This window comes from Dipodomys ordii, unplaced genomic scaffold (assembly GCF_000151885.1).
Source record: "Dipodomys ordii isolate 6190 unplaced genomic scaffold, Dord_2.0 Scaffold91, whole genome shotgun sequence".
Lineage (NCBI taxonomy): Eukaryota > Metazoa > Chordata > Mammalia > Rodentia > Heteromyidae > Dipodomys > Dipodomys ordii.
The window spans coordinates 4,729,479-4,745,183 of NW_012267307.1; the positions used below are offsets into that span (position 1 = coordinate 4,729,479).

At 44.8% G+C, this 15,705-nt stretch overlaps 1 protein-coding gene across 1 annotated transcript; it reads right to left on the reverse strand.

Moving 5' to 3' along the window:
* Nucleotides 1-2,860: 2,860 nt before the first annotated feature.
* On the reverse strand, nucleotides 2,861-7,146 carry Txnl4a (thioredoxin-like 4A). Its single transcript, XM_013026124.1, has 2 exons — nucleotides 7,024-7,146; nucleotides 2,861-3,046 (listed from the first exon to the last, which is right to left on the reverse strand). The coding sequence occupies exons 1-2, from the start codon at nucleotides 7,065-7,067 to the stop codon at nucleotides 2,875-2,877; spliced, it is 216 nt and encodes a 71-aa protein (XP_012881578.1). The 5' UTR covers nucleotides 7,068-7,146; the 3' UTR covers nucleotides 2,861-2,874.
* Nucleotides 7,147-15,705: the final 8,559 nt, after the last annotated feature.

Sequence of the window (15,705 nt, forward strand, 5' to 3'; positions counted from 1 at the left end):
CCCCCGGGCAGGCCCCGCCCAGACAGACCCCGCCCCGCACCCCAGCCCCGCCCCTCCTCCAGACAGACCCCGCCCCGACTGCCCGGTGACCGACTGCCTCCAGTGCAGCCGGGTTCGAGCCACACTAAGGAAGGGGAAGGAAACGGAGGCAGCGGAGAAGCCGCCGACACACTGACATCACCGTCCCCGCCCCACGCAGAGCGGCTCCCTGCTCTTCTCCAGGGTTTGTGACTTTACCTTCAGGCTTCTCCAAGCCTTCACTAGTATTAGAGGGGAGTTTGGGCCCCTTCGTAATCACTCCTCTATAACTCCATTTTATTACCTTTTACCTCCAGTGAGCTACAATTCTTTCCCAGCATGCACTAAAATTCAGACTGTTGTTCTCACTGATTCCCATCTAAGTAAAAGAAAATTTTTATTATTTTAGTTTTTCTGTAGGCTGAATTTAGCTTACATAAGTTATAATTACAGAAAATTAGTGTATTTATTGGAAATTATATATTAACTTTTTCTTACAGACTTGAAGATGTTAATAAAAACCGTTTTTTTTTTGGGGGGGTCCAGTTATGGGGCCTGAACTCTGGGCCTGGGCGCTGTCCCTCAGCTCTTCAGCTCAAGGCTAGCGCTCTACCACTTGAGCCACAGCGCCACTTCGGGCTTTTTTCTTTTAGCTCATATGGTGCTGAGGAATCGAACCCAGGGCCTCAGGCTTGCAAGGCAAGCGCTCTACCACTGAGCCACCTTCCCAGCCCCATAAAAACCGTTCTTTTGGAGTAATAACCTATGTAATATGAATTCTGATGCTTGAATTGTTTTGTACCAGTCCTGGGGCTTGAACTCACTCTGAGTGTGAGTGCTGTCTCTGAGCTTCTTCAAAGGCTAGTGCTCTACCACTTAAGCCACAGAGTGACTTCTGGCTTTCTCTGAGTAGTTTACTGGAGATAAGATTTCTCACAGACTTTTCTGCCTGGGCTGGCTTTGAACCATGACCCTTGAATCTCAGCCTCCTGAGTAGTTAGGATGACAGGTGACACCCACCAGCACCCGACCTGGGGCTTAAACTCAGGGCCTGGCCACTGTCCCTGAGCTTCTTTTGCTCAAGGCTAGCACTCTACCACTTGAGCTACAACACCACTTCTGGCTTTTTCTGTGTATGTGGTACTGAGGAACTGAACCCAGGACATCACGCATGGTAGTCAAGCACTCTACCACTAAACCACATTCCCAACCCAGGAAATTTATTTGTATGTGTACTTAAGAACTTGTTTCAGGGCTGGGAAGATGGTTCAGTGGTAGAGCCTTGCATGCCTGAGGCCCTGGGTTCAATTCTCAGCACCACATAAGCAAAATGAAAAAAGCCGGAAGTGGCGTTGTGGCTCAAGTGGTAGAGCGCTAGCCTTGAGCTGAAGAACTGAGGGACAGCGCCCAGGCCCAGAGTTCAGGCCCCACAACCAGACCCAAAAAAAAAAAAACTTGTTTCATTCTTTTTTAAGAATGTGTGTTTTAATAATGACAATGAATCGGCCTACCCACGGCAGGCCTACTGCCACTCCACCTAGCAGTGCTTCTTACATGCTAATGAATGCGCCAAGCAGGCTTACCCGTTCTCCTGTACGGACAGGATCGTAGAGGATCTTAGAGGCGCGCCAAGCAGCGCCTGCCCAGGGTCACTCGGAAGGAAGGAGGGCACGAGGCAGGTCCAGATGTGGCCACTTGCTTCCATTTCAGAGTGTGTACGTGCCAAGAAGGGAAGGGAGGACCCAGCTTCTTCCTGCCACCCATGAGAGGCACCACTGGCGCCTCTTGACTTTACATTAGATAGCTTAGACTGAGGCGACATGATTTCCTCAGAACATACGATGAGAACACCAGACGTGGGCTTACGAAAGGGAAACCTACAAACAAGTACTGCTGTATTATCCTCTTTGAAATGTAAAGATTAAATACCCTAACAGTGTTTAATTCTACTTCTTGTTCGAGGTCAGTGATGCCACCCCAAGATTTATATAATTAATTTTAGCCTCATCACAGATGAGGTCATGCAGGGGTGAGGCGGGCTACTAACACAATGTGACTAGTATCCTTGCAAAAAGATAAATATTAGCAGGGTGTTAGTAGATCATACTGGTAATCCTAGCTACTTGGAGATCTGAGGATTTAACACTAGCCAGGGCAAAAAAAAAAAAAAAAGTGCATGAGACTCTCCAATCAACTACTAAAAAGCTGGAATTGGCACTGTGGCTCAAAGTGGTAGAGCACTAGCCTTGAACAAAAGCTCAGGGACAGCGTCCAGGCCTGGTGCCCAGCCAGATCAAGCTCTAAAACTGTCACCAAAAATAGTTAAATTTAGAGACAGCACATGAAGATAAAGATTAGAATAAATCATCTACAAGCCAAAAAATGTCAACCTCCAGTCAGAGGGAGGTCTGAGATGGATTCTTCCCATAGTCTCAGCTGGAACCAAACCTGAGACGCCTATATCTCAGGGTTGTCTCCAGAGCTGAGAGGCCACACATTTCTTTGCTGAGTCTATGGTATTTTTTGCTATGACAATCTTAGCAAACCAGCCAAATACGCAGAACTAAACAAGCCACATAAGACACATTCCCTGACTTCATTCCAAGGGTAAATAAAGACAGGAACCGGAGGAACTCTTGCCACCAAACATTCACACACCAAAGTTTCCAGAGAGAATTACCACTGTTCCTTCACTGGAAGTTTATTTGCTTCAGCTAATTAAGGCCATGATGCCCTCATCTCAAGGACCCTCCTGCCCTTGATTCACACACACTTTTCCAAAGGCTTTGAACAGCTGAGATTTCTTCCACATGGAAATGACTCCGAATATTGACGCACAGGCTAAGGGGGGCATGCTCAGTATCTGTATTTCGTGGAGTAGTCCTTGGGAGAGACCACCAATCCCCGTCCTTTGCGGGCACCCCGGTACACGGTCTCTATGATGTCCACCATCTCCTGCTTGTCTTCCATGGCCCAATTAATTTTGTTGTTGTTGCCAGTGCCCAAATCAATCATGATGTGTTTGTTCCTGAAAAAGAAAGGGAAAGCAATCTCACAGGAAGAATTCGATAAAGTACCATTTTTCCTGCTGTCCCAAGCTCTTGTTGGCATGATTTAAGGACATACATAAGCAAGGGGAGAGATCATGTCTCAAAGATAGAAGGACACAACCTAAATGCTACTTCTAAAAATGCAATCCTGTGACTCCCAAGTTCTTCCAATATTTTTATATGTCCTCTGGATAGATGTCCTGAAAGATAAAGGACAAAGGACAGAGTTTTGTCCTTTGGAAAGAAAGGCACATAATTTTCCAGAGTTGTACTAATTTTCCTTAAAAGCAATTTGTGAGTTTTTCTTGTTATATTCTCAAGCACTTAGTACAAATTTTACTGAAAGGCTCACCCCTTTGAAATGAGAATGACAACTTCTACCTATGTGACCAGGAAACAGATGATCCTTTAGGTGCTTTTCTTTCAAGAGGCTAGAAATCTGTATTTGCACTTGCCACAGTAAAGATGCTATCGGTCCATTGTACCTATAGGACTTATTCTTGGTTTGCTGAAGATCAGTTTTTGTTAGGTTAACTTTTTATTTTTACAGGATCACATATTTGGCTTCAACCCTATTCCAGACAGGGTTCTATGTGGGACCTCTGTGCTTAGCAGCCTAAAGGCTAATCAAGAGCATTCTTCTGTTTTGCTTTTAAGATAACCTCTAATAGCGAGATTCCCCGAATAGGGATATGCAGTCCCTCCTACCACTTTTAATGTGTCAGCTCTGCTCTACAACCCATCTCCCGTATTTTTGGTACCAATCTCTCACTAGAGAACATGACTTCTTTTATGTATTCTTACAGCCCTGTGTGATTGAAGATAGGCTTTTTCACCGTTATGTCTGTCTAAATAAGTGTCCTCTAGATTTCTATAACTGTTTGCTTATTGCTTAGCTGTTCCTTTTATTACGTGATTGTATGAGAGCAGGATCTCATCTTACGCCCCAGCGCCACACATTGAGGAGCCTATTACGCTCTCAATGTACATATTTGATCCATAAAGTGCCCTGGACATTCTTTCAGCTTGACCTAGAATTCCGGGTCTCTGTTTAATACAAGTTTGACATCAGTCACAATGAGGCCTCCTAAAGCCGTTCCCTACAATCTCCTTGCCACTGCAACATCTCTAGCTCTAACGACACTCCTCTCCCTTACTTAGAGAGGAGCCTGCTTCTCAAATGCAGGAGAGGGGATCCTTGATACATGGAAAACAAGGACACGCTCCTGCAGCTATGAGAAAAGCTGCACTTGCAGGTAACAAACCTGAGGAAAGTTCCAAGCAAAGTCTTCGAAGGTGCTGCATAGTAAAAATGGGAGGAAAGAGAGACAAAATGGCATGTGAACTATTAGTAAGAGGGCTGGGAAGGTGGCTCAGTGGTAAAGCGCTTGCCTTGCATGCATGAGGCCCTGGGTTCAATTCCTTAGTGCCAAGTAAACAGAAAAAGCCAGAAGTGGCACTATGGCTCAAGTGGTAAGAGTGTTAACCTTGAGCAAAAGAAGCCCTGAGTTCAAGCCCTGCGACTGGCAAAAAAAAAAATTAAAAATAAATTAATAAGAATACATTCTCCGTTTCTACAAAGGATGAGGTGCTGAAATTCAGAAATGACTACTGAGTGCGTGGCACAGGAAAAAAAAAAAAAAACGTGGACAGTTTCCTACTGAGACCCTGGAAGCACAGAGAGAGCACTCGGTTAAAGCAGATGAAGGGTACGCCTCCGTCTCTCACTAGCAAGGGAGACCAGGAAAAAGAAGGAACGGCCGGGGCTGGGAAGTGGCTCAGTGGTAGAGCGCTTGCCTTGCATGCATGAGGCCCTGGGTTTGATTCCTCAGAACCGTATAAGCAAAAAAAGCTGGAAGTGGTGCTGTGGCTCAAGTGGTAGAGTGCTAGCCCTGAGCTGAAGAGCTGAGGGGCAGCGCCCAGGCCCAGAGTTCAGACTCTTCGACCAACCAAAAAATAAAATTGATAATAATAACAATAAAGCAATGGCCTTAACACAGCTGGCAAACCACCTGGTTACAAACATAAAAAAGGAAACTTGGGCAGACTGCTCCCAAGTAGGAACAATATAGAGGCAGAAGAAAACTGACAGGCCTTGCCACTTAACGCATTTGCTCAGCCTTGGTTGGGAGCCTCCAGCGTTTCAGATTTCGTTTGAGACAAGCCTGCTTCTTGGGCCTGCCCCAGCCATATTGAAGTTCACTTATCAGCTTCATAGGCCCACACAGAAAGGGAAACAGTACACAGAGCTGTGTGGACACCCCACAGAACCCTTGTCCACACCTGTCTTGAATGATCTGGACAAGATGGTGCTGAATTTTGAATCAATACTGTGGGGTTCTCAGTAAAGTCGCTGTGTTTGCTTATGGGCAAGGTACAAATCTTTAGAAGCCAGAGGGCAGGTTGCAATATGAAAAATAATGAAATACTCCCCATGATTCTGTGAATACAAAGCAAGACTTTTTGTTATCATTGATGCTTTTATTTTGTGTTTTTATTTTAATATAATTTTATTGTTGTAATTAAGGTGTTGTACAGAGGGGTTACCATTCACACGGTAAGACTTCTTAACTGTGATTCTGTTACATTATAAGGGGAAGTTCACACATGTGATTAAGGGTCCAAATCAATTAGCTTTAAAGTGAAGTTATCAAAGTTGGGCACTGACGGCTCATACCTGTAGTCCTAGCTACTCAGGAGGCTGATGAGATCTGAGGATCCAGGTTCAAAGCCAGCCTAGGCAGGAAAGTCTGTGACACTCCTATTAACCACCAGAAAACCAAAGTGAAGCTGTAGCTCAAAGTGGTAGAGTACCATCCTTGAGCGAAAACCTCAGGGAGAGCGTCCAAGCTCTGCGGTCACCGATGTGTCCAATGTAAACATCACAAAGTAAGTCAAGAGAGATAATGTCAGGGCTGGGAAGGTGGCTCAGTGGTAGAGCGCTTGCCTTGCATGCATGAGGCCCTGAGTTCAATTCCTCAGCACCACATAAGCAAAAAGAAAAAAGCAGGAAGTGGCGCTATGTCTCAAGTGGTAGAGCGCTAGCCTTGAGCTGAAGAGCTGAGGGACAATGCCCAGGCCCAGAGTTCAGGCCCCACGACCGGACCAAAAAAAAAAGAGAGAGAGAGAGAGAGATAGTGTCAAAAGAATACCCTCACTGATGCTGTTTGTGAACGTGGAGGAACCTCTTAAGAAAAGTGTGGCCATGCTGACAGAAGAAAGGAGAGAGGAAGGAAAGAGACTGTGGACAGATTCCTAAGGTGAGTTTGTCACATTTGGCTAAGAGCCTCAATGCAGCAAAGCAGACTCAAGCACACAGACCTCAACTTAGGCCTGAACCTTACAAGACCTTGCATCAAGAACTATGAACTCATAAATGGCACTGGTTTATGCTGCCATATCTGCAAAAAAGAAAGTTAACACACACGGATACCACCTACCCAGATCTTCCTTAGCATTTAGGAGCCGTGCTCTAGAAGGTGGCCTAATACCCATATTGCTATGTACCAACTATCTAGAATCTTGACAAATAAAGGCAATGTCAAATGGTGATCTCTTTCTAAGTTGAATCCATACATTTGAATTTTTGAGCTGATAATCTTGTATTTATAACCAAAGTAAAGTTAAGGCTTTCTTTTGGCACTTATAAAAGACATCAAATAAAGTTAATGACATCACACTTAATGACTGAGTTATCTTAAGGCAATTTTCATCAATAAGCTGGTTATACTTAAAGGTTTGGGAGTAGTTATTTAAAAAGTAATTTGTTACTGAGTAAATGCTAAAATGGGAACTGTTACTCTGAAAATTATTTCAAAGATTCATACTGCCTTGTGATAAAATCTGCATTGTGGTAAGACTGCATGGATTGACTTCTAAATAATAAAAGAATCTGTCCCATCAGACTTCCAAAGAAACAATACCCCATTTTAATAACAGCTTTAAAATAACATACCTGAAGAAAAACATGACAGTACATGGATCATATAACTCATACATTTTGTTGAAGTCAGGTACTTCTGTAATATCCACAAGATAAATAACTGCAAAATTTTTAACCTAAAAATAAAGGAGATTTAAGAAATAACCTAAAAACAAACTGATTTGGCTTTCATAACATAACAGCAAACTGAAACAATAAAATAATTTGCATAAACTAAACAATTTTTACAAAGCAATCCAAAAACTTTTGCCCACAGAGCTGACACACAGATAAAAAAACTGTTCATCATCAATATCCTGTTTACAACTTTTACACTTCTTTGAATTGTTTAGGAATTACATAAACTTGACTCCAGTAGGAAGTTATGAAAATCCTGCAGAAAACACTCAAAGATGTATTTTACATGCTGACCAGTACAAATACTCATTACATGGGATGCTAGCAGTATCCCAAGTACTCTACAAATGTGAGTTTTTTCCTTCTTTCCTCCCCTCCCTCCCCTCCCCCACTACTCCCTCTTTTCTTTTCTTTTTTTGTTCTAAGTACTGGGGCTTGAACTCAGCCCCTTACTCTCACTTTCTTTTCGCCCACAAATGCAGGTCCAGGTTTTTGCTGGTTAACTGAAGATTTGAGTCTCACATCATTTGTCTCCCCGGCAAACAATATTTAACAAGTCATATTTACTGAGTCATCTTAAAGCAGATCTCAGTCTCCTAAGTAGCTAGATGTGAACCACTGGTGCCCAGCTCTGTAAGTTAACTACAAGTTCATCAAAGAAATTCAGAGAAAACAGAGTAATTTTAAAAGAGATTAAAGTCATCTCCAATCTCACAGTTAAAGCAACTGCTGCCAATATTTTTGCTGTATTCTGTCCTTTTATCCGGGCGTACTTAAGAAAATCTATACTGTTTTAACAAAGTGTGATCTGATCATACCATGTTTTGAATCATGTTTAATGATACAAATTACCTATTTTCTGGGCCAGACATGATGACTCATGACTGTAATTCCAGCTCTTTAGGAAGCAAGGATAGGAGGATTGCAGTTTGAGGTCAGAATAGTTAGCAAGGAAAAAAAAAGCCAGGTATGGTAGTGCATGGCTGTAATTGCAGCTACTCAGAGGCAAAATGGGGCAGGGCATAAAGCCCTGGGCTCCGTTCCTCAGCACCACATATACAGAACAGGCCAGAAGCGGCACTGTAGCACAAGTGCTAGAGTCCTAGCCTTGTGCAAAACAAGTTCAGGGGCAGTGCCCAGTTCAAGTCACAGGAAGATGAAGGCTCAAGGCTGGCCTTGGCAAAAGTATAAAACTGATCTGAGAAACCAATTAAAGCAAAAGAGCTGGGAGCCTCCTCCATTGCTGCGACACTTGCCTAGCAAGTGGGAGGCCCTCAACTCAAACTCCAGTACTGCTCAAACAGAAAAGAATTATTTACCTATTTTCCAGAAAAAAAAAACAACATATGGCTGTGTATTATCCCGTCAAATAAGTATGACACTATTTTACCATTCTGTTTTTCCTTCCCTGATTTTTTATGAGTACCACTCACCTGTGTACATTCGTACCTTAAAATGTGTACATACACCATTTCCTAAGGATGTATCTTAAAACTACGATCTCAGGACAGAATCCTCAGCAACACCGTCTAGCTCACATCTACCTACTCGTGATGGGTGGAACTATGCTCCCCAGGAGATCTGAAGTGACTGGGAAAGAGCACCACTACAGGTTAAATGATTTAGGGTTACACGAGGTGCACTTGCTCTCCTGACACAGAGGCCCAGTTACGAGGAGAACTGAAGGATGCACCTACCCATCAGCTAAGGAAACCAGAAGTGGCCAGCCACCACCACCAGTCAGAGGAGGTCCAGGATCCATCTGAACTTGGGATTTCTGGTTTCCAGAACTATGAAATCATAGATTCCTGTCACTGGGATCCCCTCAGAGGGCTGTATTTTCTATGGCTGCTGCAGGAAACCAACACAACACTCACTTGTTTTCTTTTTTTTTTTTTGGGGGGGGTACTGGGGTTTAAACGTAGGGCTTCATGCTTGCTAGCCAGGCACTCTATCGCTTAAGCCATACTCCTCACCTTTTGGCTTTAGCTCTTTTTCAGACAGGATCTCATGATTTTGCTGGGAGCCAGCCTCTGCGATCACCTATTTATTTCTCTGTGTAACTGGGACACAGGTATATACCACCATGCCTAGTTTGTGGGTTGAGATGAAGGTCTTGCTAACTTTTTGACCAGCCTGACTCCAAACTGCAATCCTCCTGAACTTTGCCTCTCAAATAGTTGGGATTATAGCTGTGAGCCACAGTGCCTGGCCCTTACATTTTTTGTTAACTCTTAGTAGGTCTGGTGGCTCATACCTGTAATCCCAGCAACTCAGGAGTCTGAGGTATGAAGATTGAAGTTTGAAGCCAGCCTGAGCAGGAAAAGTCTGTGACACTCATCTCCAATTAGCCAACAAAAACCAAGAGCAGAACTGTGGCTCAAGTGGCAGAGTACCAGCCTTGAACAGAGGAAAAAAAAAAAAAAAAGCTCAAGGGTAGTATCCAGACTCCAAGTTCAAGCCCCAGGATCAGCAGTAAATAAATAAATACGTAACTATTCAATCATACTTGCTGTCCTGAGGATTACAGCTCAGTAGCTTTTGAGCTTTATGACTGGACTAAGGGCTCAATAAACAACAGCCTGTTAAAACCATCATATGCTCCTATCACTGGACATTCTGATTGTTTCCAACCTTGCTAGAAACTACAAGTACTTCTCACTGAGCATAAAGCTATACATAACTGTCCCTCTGCCCAAGAGAGGAGAGTTTCTGGGCCCTAAGGCATGACTATTCTTTTTTTCTTTTTGTGCTGGTCCAAAGGCTTGAGTTAAGCGCCTGGGCGCTGTCCCTGAGCTTTTGTGCTCAAGGCTGGCACTTTACCATGTGAACCACAGCTCTTACTTCCAGTGTTCTGGTAGCTAATTACAGATAAGAGACTCATGGACTTTCCTGAGTGGCTGACTTCTTCAAATCAAGCTCCTTATATCTCAGCTTCTTGCATAGCTATGATTACAGACATGAGCCACTGGTGCCCGGCAATGTGGTCATTCTTGATGCCAAACTGCTCTGCAAAAAGACTCCATCCAGGGGCTGGGAAGGTGGCTCAGTGGTAGAGCACTTGTCTTGCATGCCTGAGGCCCTGGGTTCAATTCCTCAGCACCACATAAGCAAAAAGAAAAAAGCCGCAAGTGGCGCTGTGGCTCAAGTGGTAGAGCGCTAGCCTTGAGCTGAAGAGGTGAGGGACAGCGCCCAGGCCCAGAGTTCAGGCCCCATGACCGGACCCATTAAAAAAAAAAAAAAAAAAAGACTCCATTCATCTCCTCAATGAATATTGCATTAGCTCACTGCTATTTTTTTTTTTTTTGGCTCACTGCTATTAAATGCCCTTCAATCCTTTTTGTTTTTTTTGGGGGGAGGGGTCATGGGGCTGGGCACTGTCCCTCAGCTCTTCAGCTCAAGGCTAGTGCTCTACCACTTGAGCCACAGCGCCACTTCTGGCATTTTTCTGCTTATGTGGTACTGAGGAATCGAACTCAGGGCTTCATGCATGCAAGGCAAGCCCTCTACCACTGAGCCAAATTCCCAGCCCAACAAACTGTATTTCTACAAAATGGAAAAACAGTCCAAAAACAGTTTTTTTTTCCTTCAAAACTGCATGAAATTGCTTCACACAAAACTTACCAAGCTCTACATATCTGTAAAACTTTTAAGCATATCAACTTTCAGATTAACTTCCTTCATTAAGTATACAGTTCAAAAGCAGTCTAGCAAGAGGTTGGGTAGGCAGCAACAGAGAACAAAGTGATAAAGACATTCAAAGATAAACAGGTTACTTAAATCCAACCTGAACATGGGGAACTTTTACTCACTTTAAAACAGCAGGAATATCCAAACAGGGCTCCTAGCAAGATGAGGAAGATACTCCACTATCTGCCAATTCTGCAGAGGGAGACTTTTAAATAAAGAATTATACTGTTTCTTTATGCTACAACCTTAAGTTATGAAAATTTCCATTGAACTTCACCAAAAAGGTTTCTCCTCTTCATATTAAAAAAATTAAACATTAATAGCCCCTTAATGCACTTCAAGTTTGGATTTTTAGTAACTACGCTGTAACACAGCATTATAAATTTTAAAATTAATCCCAGGCTAGGAATGTGGCTCAAAAAGTATAGCATCTGTCCATCAAATTAGGAGATCTGAGTTCAAACTCTTCTACTGCCCCTCAAAATAAATACATAAATCAGGTACTAGGGCCTCATGCCTGTAATCCTACTCAGGAGGCTGAGATCTGAGAATTCTGGTTCGAAGCCAGCCAGGGTAGAAGAGTCCCTGTGACACTCATCTCCAATTAACCACCAAAAATAAACCAGAAGCAGAGCTGGTTCAAAGTGGCAGAGCCCACTGGCTTTAACATCCAGGCCCTGAGTTCAAGCCTCAGGACAAAAACAAAGTAATCCAAATTTTGGATTAAACAGTAATTTCAAAACCAAAAAAAATAATTTCTTTTGGTCATGGGGCCTGAACTCTGGGCTTGGGCACTGTCCCTCAGCTCTTCAGCTCAAGGCTAGCACTCTACCACTTGAGCCACAGCGCCACTTCCCATCTTTTCTGGTTATGTGGTGCTGAGGAATTGAACCCAGGGCCTCATGCATGCAAGGCAAGCACTCTACCACTGAGCCACCTTCCCAGCCAAGAAAATAATTTTAAAAGCCTAATTAATACGATCAGTATCCAATAAAGTATGAGTCCAGATTAGGAAAGAGAACAATCTGGTGAAATCCCTAAACACATAAACACATATGAAATCTGCTTCCTAGCTAAAAGCCTCCTGCTGGGCTCCATTCAGCAGTCTAAAGCAAAGGCTTTTGGTAGTTCTTCACTTTGTCCTTGTCCACTATGGCTTCAGAAATACAGAAACAATTCCTGAACTACCTCAGTCAGCACCTCTAGCCCCGGCTGCCAGAACACCCCTGGCAGAGAATGCTGTCTGGATTCCCAGGTACCTCCTTATTGTCTGGGGCCTAAGAGAGAGGATGAGAGGTGGCTGATAATACAAACACTGCTGCAGCAGCCCTGACTTCCACCCAGCATTTCCTGAAAGCGAGGCCTGGGGTCCGGTCACACCAGAATTCTCTCAGACACTTCTTTTTAAACTATTTTTTATTTCATAATTGTAAAAAAGGATTTCAAGCTGGGTTCTGGTGGCTCATGCCTGTAATCCTAGCCACTCAGGAGGCTGAGATCTGAGGATTGTGGTTCAAAGCCAGCCCAGGCAGGAAAGGCTGTGACTCTTATCTCCAATAGACCACTCAGAAAACCAGAAATGGAGCTGTGGCTCAAGTGGTAGAGTGCTTGCCTTGAGCTGAAGAGCTGAGGGGCAGAGCCTCGGCCCTGAGTTCAAACCCCATGACCAGCCTAAATAAATAAATAAGGATTTCAAGGCTGGGAATGTGGCTTAGTGTCAGGGTGCTTGTTTAGCAAGAATGAAGCCCTAGGTTTGACTCCTCAGTACTACATAAACAGAAAAAGCCAGAAGACACTGTGGCTCAACTGGTAGAGTGCTAACCTTGAGTAAAAGAAGCTCAGGGACAGTGCCCATGCCCTGAGTTCAAGCTGCAGGAGTGGCCAAAAAAAAGGATTTTAATTCTATAAGCCAGGTTATGAGTACAATGCATCTGTTTTATTTGGTTGTGCTGATCCTAGGGCTCCAATTTAGGGTCTGGGTGCTGCCCCTGAGCTTTTGTGCTCAAAACTAGTACTCTGACTACCTGAGTCACAGCTCTCCACTTCTGGATTTCTTTTCTGTGGTAGTTAGTTGGAGATAAGAATCTCAAGGACTTCCCTGACCTGGCTGAGCAGCCAGGATTATAGGTGTGAGCCACCAGGGCTGAGTTTACAGTGTCTGGTGATTCTCCCCCATCTTTAAAGCCTAGGCCTACCCTCAAGTTACATAGTTCAATTCTTACTGTTATTTTGTTTTTTTGTCAGTCATGGGGCTTGAACACTGGGCCTGGGCGCTATCCCTGAGCTCCTCCACTCAGGCAAGTACTCTACCACTTGAGCCACAGCGCCACTTCTGAGTAGCTAGGATTACAGGTATGAGCCACCGGTGCACTATTGGCTCCCTCTCCTGCTGAGCAGCTCTGTAATGAGCCTTTCTGAGCCAGGGGTCCAAAGGCTCAGACTGATAATGGGAGACTCACAGTTGGAAGCCAGTTCAGGCAGTAAAGTTTGGAAAATTCCCTCACAACCCATAGCCAGATACAGTGGCACACACTTATCTTAATCTACATGGGAAACTGAGATTATGAGAGCAGTTCCAGGCCAGCCCAGACAGAGAAAATCAAGAGAGTCCATCTCAACAGAGGAAACTGGACATGGTGGCACACACCTTCCATCCCACCAACAACTGAACGCCTATGTCCAGAAGCCAGACCTGGGCAGAAAGCAAGCCCTATGTCAAAAATAACCAGTGAAAAACATGGCTCAGAAGTAGAACATCTGTCTAACAAGTGCAAGGCCCTAAGTTCAAACCCACTACCACAAAACATCTTTCTGTGGCTCCTCCTAGACCAGCAGCATCAGAATCTCTGAAATACACTGCAGAAACACTCTAAAAGACAGCACCTTGAAGAGTTTCCTTTTCTACACACCATCATATGTTCTTAGTAATTCCTGAAGAATTACTTTAACCTAACCGACATCAGCCATCTGCGAGAGGGAAAAGAAAAAGAGCTGCTTCAGTGTTTACTCTTCCCTAAAATAAATAAGTTCTATGGAAGGGGAAGTGTGGCTCAATTGGTAGCAAGAGCACATGGCCCTGAGTTCAAGCTCCAATACCACACAGGGAAAATGAATGAGCAGTGAAATTACTTACAGAATAAAAATGTTATTAACCCTTCACTATCTTTGCCTTTTGACCTATTCCTACAGCAGCAAACACCTAAATAATATTGTAAAACTGCCAGAAAGAACTTATAAGAAAAGAGCCAGGTGCCAATGGCTCTCCTAGTGACTCACAAAGCTGAAATCTGAGGATCAAGGTTTGAAGCTAGCCTGGGCAGAAAAGTACATGTCTCTTATCTTCAATTAACCAGCAAAAAGCTGGAAGTGTAGTGTGGTTCAAGTGGTAGAGCACCAGCCTTAAGCAAAAAAGCTCAGGTGTCCAGGCCGAGTTCACTTCAATTCCCAGTACTGGCACACACACAAAAAAGGAAAACGGGCCTGGTGGCTCACACCTGTAATCCTAGCTACTCAGAAGGCTGAGATCTAAGGATTGTGGTTCAAAGCCAACCCAGGCAGGAAAGTCTGAGAGACTCTTATCTCCAATAAACCACCAGAAAACCAGAAGTGACACTGTGGCTCAAGTAAGTGGTAGGGTGGGCCCTGTCCCTGAGCTTCATTTGCTCAAAGCTACCACTCTACCACTTGAGCCACAGCACCACTTCCAGCATTTTCTGTTTATGTGGTAGTGAGGAATCGAACCCAGGGCTTCATGCATGCTGGGCAAGCACTCTACCACTAAGCCACATTGCCAGTCCCCAAGAATAAAATCCTTGTTGGGATAATAATGCCCTACAATTCCATTTGGTTTTGGTGCTGGGGAACCCAGGACTCCAAGGTGAACACTCTATCACATGAATTATATGCCTTCCTTCCTTCCATTTCCCTCTCTCCCTCCCTCCCTCCCTTCCTTCCATTTTAAGGAGTTCTAAAAAGAAGTTTCCACTTAGCATGTCAGATTGTAAGTACACCTTTCCATCATTCTCCAAGTCTCACAGCTACCTTTGCCTGCCCTCAAACCCCTGATCTTTTTGCTTCCACCTCCAAAGTAGCTGCAATTACACACCGTCCTCGGTTCCCAACTGCACTTTATTGGCAGACAAGTGTCACAGCTGACCCAGAGTACTATGAAACATTAAAAAAGATAGTTCTGGGGCTGGGAGGGTGGCTCAGTGGTAGAGCGCTTGCCTTGTGTGCATGAGGCCCTGGGTTCGATTCCTCAGCACCACATAAGCAGAAAAAAAGCCGGAAGTGGTGCTGTGGCTCAAGTGGTAGCGCTCTAGCCTCGAGCTGAAGAGCTGAGGGACAGCGCCCAGGCCCAGAGTTCAGGCCCCACGACCGACAAAACATAAAAAAATGAAACATGAACGTAATTCGACTTTCTCTTAATATTTAATCGTTCCAACAGACAAATTACTTAAAAGGGGTGTGGAAGGATAAGGAGTGGCGGTCCCTCCTTATAATAATCCCAGCATTGGGAGACTGAAACAGGGGTCCTCAGTTTAAGGTCAGCACGGGGTCAGAGGCCCTGGCGCCTCGCACGTAGCCCCGCCCCTTCCACGCCCCCAAAAATCACGTACCACGTTAGCACCCTAAAAGTTCTGCTGTGCAGACACCCCAAGTGCCCACCCCCAGCCAAGGGGCACGCCGCCGGAGTAAGGCCCAGCTCCGCAACGGGCTCTCTGCACCGAGATCGTTCCAGACGCACGGCCCAGGCGGGGCGAGGGGCGCAGCCCGCTCTCCCGCGTCTGCAGCCGGGCAGGGACCGGGATCACGAATCTCTCAAAGGTAAGGAGAGACCCGGCCCCGCATCGCGAGCCCGGGGCAGGGCCGAGGGCCACGCCGGCG